The sequence below is a fragment of the Glycine max genome, chromosome 9 (assembly GCF_000004515.6).
Source record: "Glycine max cultivar Williams 82 chromosome 9, Glycine_max_v4.0, whole genome shotgun sequence".
NCBI classification, from domain to species: Eukaryota; Viridiplantae; Streptophyta; class Magnoliopsida; order Fabales; family Fabaceae; genus Glycine; species Glycine max.
Window position 1 is genome coordinate 17,510,999 of NC_038245.2, and position 11,149 is coordinate 17,522,147.

At 33.1% G+C, this 11,149-nt stretch overlaps 1 protein-coding gene across 1 annotated transcript; it reads right to left on the reverse strand.

Moving 5' to 3' along the window:
- Nucleotides 1-7,153: 7,153 nt before the first annotated feature.
- Nucleotides 7,154-7,549, reverse strand: LOC102662701 (VQ motif-containing protein 4). Its single transcript, XM_006588046.1, has one exon. It carries the CDS (start codon nucleotides 7,547-7,549, stop codon nucleotides 7,154-7,156), a length of 396 nt encoding a protein of 131 aa, XP_006588109.1.
- Between the last annotated feature and the right edge of the window lie 3,600 nt (nucleotides 7,550-11,149).

Here is an 11,149-nt window from a genome sequence, read left to right on the forward strand (position 1 = left end):
AGTACGTGAAACAAATGGGGACCACCAAGGGTACATAGAATGAATTGAAAAGTTCGATTTCGGGAACTTACCGGTTGAAGACCGAAGAATGAACAACGAACGACGAAAAACGGTTGAAAATCTTCGCGAAATCACCCACGGAAACGTTACGGAAGCGCCTCGGCTTAGATTTTCTTCACGGAAACAATTTTCCTCACTAATTTTAAGTGATTACGAAGTACCAAAAGGGTTGAACCCTTTTCTCTTCCACTCCTCCCCCTATTTATAGGAAAATAAGGGAGGAGCTTGCCACCCAGCTCACCCAGGCGAACTCAGCTCGCCCAGGCGAGCCAGGTTGCTTCCTCCGGAAGCAACTGCCTTCTGGAGGAACATCCTGGAAGGCCCAAGTGGGCCTGGTTGCTATTTGCACCCCCTTTTTTACTAAATACATTCCCCTTTGCTTTTTTGGTGATTATTTTTCCGTAACATTACGAAACTTTACGAATTTTGTAACGATACTTGTTTTTTTTTCCGTAAGGTTACGGAACCTTACGGGTCATGTAATTACTCCTTTTTTAGCTTTCGGAATGTTACAGAAACTCACGGATTGCGTAACAATACTTCCTTTTGATTTCCGGCATGTTTCAGAACTTCACGTATTGTGCAACAAAGGGCGCCAAGTACCTCGAAGCGGTCAACCAAAGGTTGCATGCCATCAAACAATAGTCCCCGGACGAAATTAGGGTATGACATCTTTCAATTTTCTTCACTACTGAATCTTGGAACCCTTTAAAACACTCCTAAGACGCCTATTTATAGGCAAAGGGTCACTTTGGGGCAGTTGCAGGTTGCCCAGGTGAGCTGGAGCTCGCTCAGGTGAGTTGAAACTTAACTCTGAAGCAATGAGCTCGCCCAGGTGAGATTAGAGGCACAAGTGATTCGTCATGCAAAAGTCATGTTAGGCCTGCATAATCTAAGTCGGTTTTTAATAATAAAAAAATGATTTTGAATACCAACATTCTAAGACTGTCCTTACATGAAAATCGTCGTAGAATAGTCGCATTCAAAGATGGTGTTTAACTGAAAACCGTCTTTGAATGAGACGATTCAAAGACGGTCCCTATATGAGAATTGTCATAGAATGGTCTAATTCAAAGACGGTTTTTAACTAAAGATTGTCTTTGAAAGCAACAATTCTACGACGGTTCTCATATACACATCGTCGTAAAATACTCTAATTCAAAGATGGTCTTTTGTTAAAAACCTTCATTGAATTAGACGATTCTAAGACAGTCCCTATATGAAAACCTTCATAGAATAGTCGCTTTCAAAGATGGTGTTTAACTGAAAACTGTCTTTGAAATAGATGATTCTAAGACGGTTTGTCACATAAGGACCGTCTTAGAATTGATGCTTTTCGAAGTTGGGTATTAGGGGACCATCGTGGAAAGTCAACACTTTCAACCATGTTGCTTTCGAAGATGGTTGACGATCATCGTGGAAGGCTTCAAAGGACCGTCGTGGAAGCCTGTTTTTCTAGTAGTGCTTGTACCTTTTTGGCATAGGCATCATTCGATCTATCCATTCTAGATATGACTTCTTATACATAAGTCTCTCCATTGGCTTCAGGTGAATGCCAAAGTACTTTCTCATGGTTTTGGTTATCACTTATGGGTCTATCAAGGGCATAGTAGTACTTTCTTTAATTTGCACACTATGTGTTCCTTTCCTTCAACTGAGAACCCCATTGGTTGATCCATGTAAACATTCTCCTCCAAATCTCCATTAAGAAAGACAATTTTCACACCTATTTGATGTAGCTCCAAGTCATAATGGGCTACCAATGCCATGATAATCTTGAAGGAATCCTTTCATGAGACTGATGAAAATGTCCCTTTATAATCAACATCATTTCTCTTAGTAAAACCCTTAGCAGCAAGTCTGACATTGTAACATTCAATTTTGTCATGAGAGTCAGGTTTAGTCTTAAAGACCCACTTACAACTAACTCTGTTGCAACCTTCTAGCAATTCTACAAGGTTCCAAACACCATTATGTTCCTTAGATTTTAACTTTTCTTTCATGGCTCCCAACCACTTATTAGAATTATCACAACTTACGGCCTTTCAAAATGAAACTGGATCATTATTAGTAATGCTTAAGTTAGTTTCTAACTAATGTAGATATACCACATAGTCCTTTGAAATATTTGGCCTTCTTTCTCTTTAAGACCTCCTTAATGCTACTTCTTGTGGCTCTTCTACAATAGATTCATTATGAATCATAGGCTCATTATTGTATTGTTCTTCTTCATTATTTTTTGGAACAACATCTAGAGGAACACTCATTTTACTGTTGGAGACACAAGTTAAAGGAACTTGCACTGCAACTTCTTTAATTTCCACATTTTGGGGAACTATACTCCCACTGATTTCACTATTTCAATGAACCTTGCATTTCCAATCTCACTCATACTATGATTAGGACAATAAAATCTATACCCCTTTGATTTTTCTAGATAACCAATGAAATATCCATTTATTGTTCTTGCATCTAGTTTCTTTTCTTGTGGATTGTAAATCCTTATTTTTTTCCTAGCAACCCTAAACATACAAGTGCCTTATGCTAAGTATCCTATTAGTCGACGGTTCAAAAGGTATCTTTGGAATTGCCTTACTAGGAATCATATTCAACAAATATATGACAATTTCTAAAAAAATATATTTGCGATGATATAAGTAAATTAGAGTTCCTCAACATACTCCTAACCATATCCATCCATCAATGTTTTGTTATACCTTTCTGATACACCATTTTGTTGCAATGTACCTAACCTTGTGTATTGCACACAAATACCGTGTTTCTGAAGGAGTTTAGCAAATGGACTTGGGTGTTGCCTAGTTTCATCATACCTTCCGTAGTACTCACCACCTTTATCATAATTGATAACTTTCACCTTTCTGTCTAATTATCTTTCTACTTCATTCAAATAAATTTCCAAGGCATCCATTGCTTAAGATTTCTCATGCAGTAAGTAGACATAAATGTAGCATATATAGTCATCAATGAAGGTGATAAAGTACCTTTGCTTTCCGAAAGAATTAACATCAAAAGTCCCACAAAAAGTTAGCGCGCACAATTTCAAGAAGATGAGTGCTTCTTGTAACCCCTTTCTTTATGTGTTTTGTTTGTTCTCCTTTAATACAATTCACACAAATATTTAGATCAGTAAAATCTAGATTTGGAAGAATTTCATTATTTGTTAACCTTTCCATTCTTTCTATAGAAATGTGACCCAAATATATATGCCACAAGAAAGTTAAGTGTTCTTTCACTAAACTACGTTTAGTGCCAACATTATGATACATAGTCAAAAGCATTTCAACTTACAAACCATCCAAATTAAAAAGTATCCAATTACATCAAGTTTAGATAATGAAACTAAATTCATAGATAAACTAGGCACATAAAAAATTTCAAATAAATCTAAGTGATGTTCAATGTCAAGGATTAAACAATAAGTCCTGACTATTTTCACTAAAGCTTTCACTCTATTCCCCATGAAGACAAACTTCCTATTCGAGTTTATGGTTTGGATTATAAGAAATCTTCACAATGCATTAGAAACATGAGGCATACATCCAAAATCAATCCACTGTGTGTTATGGGGAACTTCAGTTAAATTTTATTTAAAACATACATAAGCATTAAGCCCACCTTTCTTTTCAAACCAAGCCTTGCGTTTCCTTTTGGGGCTTGTACGAATGTCCCATTAAACTATAATGGCCCTACGCCCTTATCATGTTTCTTCATAAATTTCTTTCCAGCTTCTTAATTTCCTTGGTGTCTTACATAATGGACTAAGTGACTTACTTGATTCTTAAGCCTTGTTTCCCCTTGAACCAACATATTGTGCAACTCATGCACATTCCATTTGTCTTTCATGCAATTATAACTCATTTGGAACGGGGCATACTCAAATGATAATGAGTTAAAAATAAATTGTACAAGGAAGTTCTCATTCACAATCATTCTCTTAAGGTCTTAAGCCTTGCTATAATGTTTGTTATCTCAATGACATGCTCATGCATAGTATGTGAACCATCAAACTCCATAGTGGGCAGTGTGTTCATTAATGTCCCAACAAGAGACTTCTCAGCAATTTGGGAGCATTGTTCCATTAAACCCATACATTCTTTGGCACTTTCAATCTTGGGGATAACAATCTTAATGTTGTCCGCGACAATCATTCCCATGAACATTATAATGGACTTTCTTCAGTGCTACTAGCATTAGTAATAGTAGCAGGCTTTTCTTCCAATATAGCAATATCAAGATCCAAAACATCAAGGTGAAATTGGACTTGCTCATTCCAATCAAAGAAATAAAGCCCAATAAAGATTGGCACAAATGAAATATGAGAATTCAGTAAATTGGGAACTATAAAGTTTCACATAAGCGTATTGAGACATAGGGCACATGTTACACATGTAATATATATTCAAACTGTTGGATCAGGCTGAGAATCTAGAAAAGGGGGTTGAATAGATTCTTTCAAAATCTTTACCAATTCATTCTTAATACTGATTAAAACACCCTTTAAATCAACCAAAGTTTCTTCAAAAGATTTTAGAAAATAGAAACTTTTATGATGATCATCTATTAGAGAATTGTGTGTGCATAGTGTTTGTACTAGTGAAGAAAACATGATGATCTTGTGTAAATCATTAATCTTGAATTTCTTCACAAGATGATCAAAATTCTTTAATCAACTTCAATATTTAAACTTATTGTAGTGTTATTCGTTCTGAAGATTCTCTTGAAGTGCATTTCTCCAATACTGAACGAATCAATAGTATTTTTTCTAAGAAAACTCATAGGGTATTTATAAATTTTGATAGTAAAAACATATCTCATTAATTAGAAAAATAGGAAATAAATTATTACGTCAAAATCCCCTTTGATCTACAATTCAAGAAACAGGGTAACCGATCAATTTGTTTCAGTTTAAGAATTTTAGTTCCTTTTGTGCTAACTGATAATTGATTATCATGTGTAGTAATCGATTATAGAATATGTTAGACATTGCAAAAGTTATCAAACCAAAACTAAAACTAGGGGCTTAAAGCTTTGTTCTAGCACAACCAACATTCCATGCATATTGATGTTCTCCTTTGGATGATACACCAACACACAACATACAACATAATTATGTTGATTAAATTTTAGCATTGCTAGCAATTAAATACACAAATTAGAATCACCTACTACCTTTGGGTATATAAATAAAACTAATTATACATACAAATTGCCTACAATTTTATTCATTAATTATAAAAACTCATCAACCATTGGGCAATCCATAAATTCCTTATAACAATGAATTTCAATATACCCATAAATCAATAATTATACATTCTAGCATCCATTATTCTATGGTAATTGAAAAAAATATCACTAATTTGAAATTAAATAACCTTAAAGATTTGACCACTTTGGTGACTAACAAGTCTATCATATATTTAATTCCAACCAAATATGCAACATGCATATGCTTGTTGCTATTAACAATTCATATCCATTCTTACTTATAACGTTTTAGACCATGAACAGTCGTAGGACATTATTTTATAACATTCATCCCTTTAGTCACATTCAAGTACCATATATCAAAAGGAACAAGAAATAATTAAACCACCAATCATGTTCCTTATAGGTACTAGGGAATTAAAAAAAAATTGAAAGCATTTGTCATAACATAATAATAACCTTCACAATTAGAACTCACAAAGAATTCACGTATTGGATATGCTTTCATCCAAAGTATTTGAAGATAAATAATTAAAGCTCCAAAATAATAATTCTCAAGGAATTCACATACTGGAAATTCTCAAATGAATTTATGTGTACTGGATGGCAATCAGTATAAGATACGGCAAATTTCCTCACAAAAGTCATTCAATATCAAGAAAATATTATGCGATTGTTAATGACCTCTTCGCCAATTTGAGAGTTAATTCAATCTTAACCCTTTTTCCATACAATAATTTTCTACTAGAATATGATTTCAATACACACTTACGCAATGTAAAATATACACATACTTGCAAGGAAAAAACATATAATAAGTAATTGCTAATTATAAAATTAGGGTTCATGAAATTTGCGAAAAACGACATTAATGTAGAATCATATAATTTCACAACAAATGTTCTGATACCACACATAAGTTATAGTCTTCTATGGTTCTAAAAAATAGAAAACTAATAGGATAAACATATAATTCTCACAAATAATAGATAAACAATGTGTACCTTTCTTCGTATGAGACTTTTCTCTCGTGCGCTTTGATTTCTTAAAAGATGAGGGAAACAAAATTTCACTTCCACTGACTCTTTTTTTTTGTCCTCTCTATCTTTCATAATGCTAGCTAAGGTTGAGAGAATACTTTAATGTCATAAATGATATTTTATTTCACGTTAGTATAATTATTAGTGTATTAAAACCACTACTCCAACCAAATAACAATTATTTTTAAAATTTGCTCCACTAAAATCTTTACAATTTAGTTTGTAATAATTAATTAATTATTTATTAGTCCTTAATAAATCGCATGCCTCTCATATAAGAGATTAAATCTTACACTCGACCCCAATTGTATTCAATGAGCACACCAGAATTGACATATACTCCCAAGTTTATTGCATTCGAAGACTTTAATTATCAGCCAACGGTTAATTGCATGTGGTTTTAGATCTTTTTTATGCATCAATTATTCACTATTAGAAAATAGGCTTTTAACATCACCATTTTAACATTGTTTTATGAAAATCGGTGTTAGCAAACGTGCAGTGGGATATTTGTAAATAAATTGAGTTCAGTAATATCGGTTTTTCAAAACCGATGTTGTGTTTAATGTTAACATCGATTTTTATAGATACCAATGTTTTTTTATGGTTGTTAACATCAGCTTTCCAAAAACTAATGTTGTTGTATCAATTTTAACATCAGTTTTATAAAAACCAATGTTGTGTTTTTTCCTAAATTATATTTGAATTCCATTATCACACTCAGTTTCACCACTCTCACTCTCCCAGTCAAGAAACCCTTTTGTCCCTCTCTCACTTAAGAAACCTTTTGTACCTCTATCACTCAAGAAATCCTCGATAAAATTTTAGGAAGAGGAAGAAGAACTAGAACCTGGGGACATGGCGACAGTGGCGGTGGTGGGGAAGAAGGGCAAAAGGCGAGGCTTTTCGTCATGGGGAGTGGACACGGGAGAAGGGTCCAAGAAAAACCCTTTCTCCTTCATGGATTTCTTTTCAGCTGCTTCAACAGTCTCCATAACCACAATGGCGCCATTTTCATTAACGAAATGGGAACGATTGAAGGGGTTAGGTATGAGGGGCGTGATGGGGCTGAGAACGAGTGTAGGGAAGTCAAGGATGCTGGGCGAGAGAACCTTGTGATGTTTCCTTGGCAAGAATGACAAAATGATGACGTTGTTGAGAAGGTTGATGTTGGGATTCTTGCTGAACATCCTCGTCCTCATCATCCTCGCTGGTGGCATTTCCCTTTCTCAGTGATGACGCTTATGAATCCCTCCGTGGCAGTGTTTCCTCCCTAGGTTAGTAGCTCTATTCCTAACTCACAACTCACAACTCAATATCCATAGCTTTGTTCCTAACTCAACATTACTGTGTTGAATTAGTTCTAGTGCACTAGGGTTTGGCTTTTTCGTGGCTATAACAAAATTACTGGACAATAGTGGTTTGAGGTTAATGGTTCTAATGATGTTACATTACTTGGTTTGTTTATGTGTCACTTATCAGTTGTTTAATGTATGTCTTATCTGAAACTATTATTGTTAATGATTAGTAAAGCGAAAGCAGGATATTATTATTAGTGCAACCATGTGATAATGTTCAAGTATGGCATTTAAGTGGATTTGTTCCAACTACGTGGTTGTTAAAATGTGGTTTAATTTCATTAGGCAAGTTCTTTGCATTTATAGAAAATCAGTAATGAGCTTGTACATAGCAAGTTCACATGGAAAAAAGTTTGTGTAGCTTGTGGTTGTTGCCACATGATGACCTTGATGGCACATAGGAGAGGTGAGTAGAAGCAACATGATTTTGATCTCTTGTGTGTGTGTGTGTGTGTGTGTGTGTTTGTGTTGGTGATCAAGAAAGTGGTGATTGTGTCTTATGTTAGGCTTAAGTTGACAAAAATTTGAGGATTCTATATTCTATTGTGTTGTGGCTTTTTTCTTTTCTCTTGTTATCTGATTTATAACTTGGCACATATATAAATTAGATTTTATCTAAGACATAGAAAGGGTAATATATCGCTGTTGAAAAAAATGAATATTTTCGTTGTTTATGAAATGAAATTAGATTAACAGGTTCAGTTCAATCTGTGAAGCGATGATGCACAAAAAATTACTAATTAGAACAAGGAATCCTTCTTTACCTTGTTTAGAGAGTGTGGAAATTTGAGGAGGAAGAAAGAAAAAATCAATTGATTTAACTTTCAATTGAAAAAGATAATAGAAAGATGCAACTACAAATTACTTAGAACTTAAAAGTTTGTTTCTGGTTGAAAAGGACACAGTTAAGTAATTAACTAGTTAGTATATTTCTTATTGTTGATCTCTGCTTAGCTTTACTCTGCCACCTTGGTATTTTTAACATGTTTGAATTTTATTGTAAGAAAATATAACTAAAAATTTGATTATAAATTTAATAATTTAATTATTTTGGCATGTTATAAAGTATGATAGCTTCTGAAAGTTTTTTGAAAAAATTGTTTGTAATAATTTCAAGGTGTAATATGTAAGAGTTTAGTTTAATTCACTTGGAGTCTAATTGATACACTAGGCATACCATTGAATGACTTGTCTAAGTTTTCCAATGTCAAGAGTACATTAAAATTAAATTATATGTTTTTTTTCTTTCTAAAATTATTAAACATTGACTTCAAAACCTTTTTATTTGATTTCTACCTTGAAAATTACTAATGTTAAAGATTGTAATCTACTAAGATCACGCTTATAATTTTGATAGACGTTATGCTTTTATTTTTAAAACCTCTTTCGGATAGTTTATCAAGTAATTAAAAAGTAAAACGTAGAGTGGGTGTGTAATTAGGTATTGGAGTGTGAAAAGAGAATTGTGATCCTTATAATGAGCAAGGAAAAGTGTTGAAGGATGGCAAAATAGAATGGAAAGCAAGTTGATATTTCTTTTGCGGATGGCATGGTTGGTTGTCGAGTAGACAAAGGGGACAAGACTGACCAATATATAGTTGTATGCCTAAGAATTTCATGCCATGGGTTTTCTATTTCTCCATTATTCTCTTTACTCCCATTAAAGATTTTGATTAAGGACTATGCAAATCATTTTTACATAACCTATTTTTGTTGTGTGATAGGAGACCTGTAGTTAAAAAGGTCTATGTTAGGAGGAATAGGGGGAAAACTATGGAGGGAAATGTAACTAACAATTGAGGAGATGAAATTTGTAACTAACTATATAGATTCTTCAAATTAATTTGTAAGAGCATCTCAATGAGATCCATTCCAGTGTCACTATTCTTTCACTTGTCTCATGGGATGGTAATGTTCTTATTGGTGATTTTACTTGCCCATTTTGAGTTTGTATGAATTGAAACACAAATGGTCTTATAAGTTATAAATTTACATTCTTATACGAGAAAAGAAACAAGTTTTACTTATCTACCAGAAGAAACTTTTTACTTTTCATGCATTGGAAGTGGAGTTTAAAGCTTGCTCGTGATTTTACTTTTGTGTTTATTGATGTTAGGAACAACATTTATATCACTACATTAATTATATGTTCATCATATATAGGTTTGTGTAGCTAACTAATTAAGAGGTATTGGTGTATAAGATTACAGGAATATCCTTAGAGCCACTAATAGGAGCAGTAGCTGTGGGAAATGCAGTAGTCTTAAAGCCTTCAAAGTTGTCTCCAACATGTTTTTCTCTACTTGCTTCTAAGCTCTCCACTTATTTGGATAATAAAACCATTAAGGTCATCCAAGGAGGGCAACAAGAGACCCAACAACTTCTAAAGCAAAAATGGGACAAAATATTCTTCACAAGTATAATTAATATCTATTTTCAATACCTCTCTTGTATGTTTATTGATGTTCATAAAATTGGAGATTAAGAGTGTCTTATGTTTATTTGTTACTTTGCAAGTTGGTTCATTATAAAAACAAACAAAATATTATTAATTTTTTTTTACAAAAAATATCAGTTGGTCTAAAACCGATGTAAAAAATACTTTAGAATCCACAATTTTGACCATATTTCTACATCAATTTCAGCTAGTACCGATGTAGATAATGATTTCCAACATCAGTTCTTAAAATTGATGTAGATAATGATTTTCAACATCAGTTTTAAAATTGATGTTGAAAATGACTACTTTCAACAACAATCATTTCAATATTGGTTCTAAAACCAATGTTGAAACTCCTCCGGAATCGATGTTAAAGTCCTTTTATGTAGTAGTGATTATAATAGGTATAATAGTTATGCATAATTTTCCTTATTGAAATTTTCAAAACTTTTCTCAAAAAATGCAATAGTAGTATGCTTCTAGAAAAGAAAAATGTAATTTCCTCAAAAATGAAAACAAAAGGAAAATGTAATGTTAGTACAGTATGATCGTAATATGTCACCTAGTTTTATTCTTTTTTCCAATATCAGTTTGTGAGAAAAATAGAAGACACGGAATTAATTAAGAGACTATCGGAGATATAAGGAGGTATAAGGTTGGGAAGGAAGACTTAAGGGTAGAGGGAGAAGGGGATGAAGAGCTCGCGAATTCGAATTCATTTTCTAACAAAATCAAATAACAATAAACTAGTATTTGTCAATTCAAAAAATAGAGATGCTAATGAAATACTATTTGAGTTTTTAATATCACTACATGATCAAAATCTTGTCTGATTAAATTCGAACCACCACCCAATTGACATACATGCTCGGTGGTTTACTGGATAAATTTTAATAATTTAAAATATAGAAGTAGATTTAAAAGTGAAAAGAAAACATTTAAATGAGATTCGGTGCACATAAATGCATGTATTGAAATATATGGTCCACAAACTAGACATTCAAAGACATAAATTGAATGGA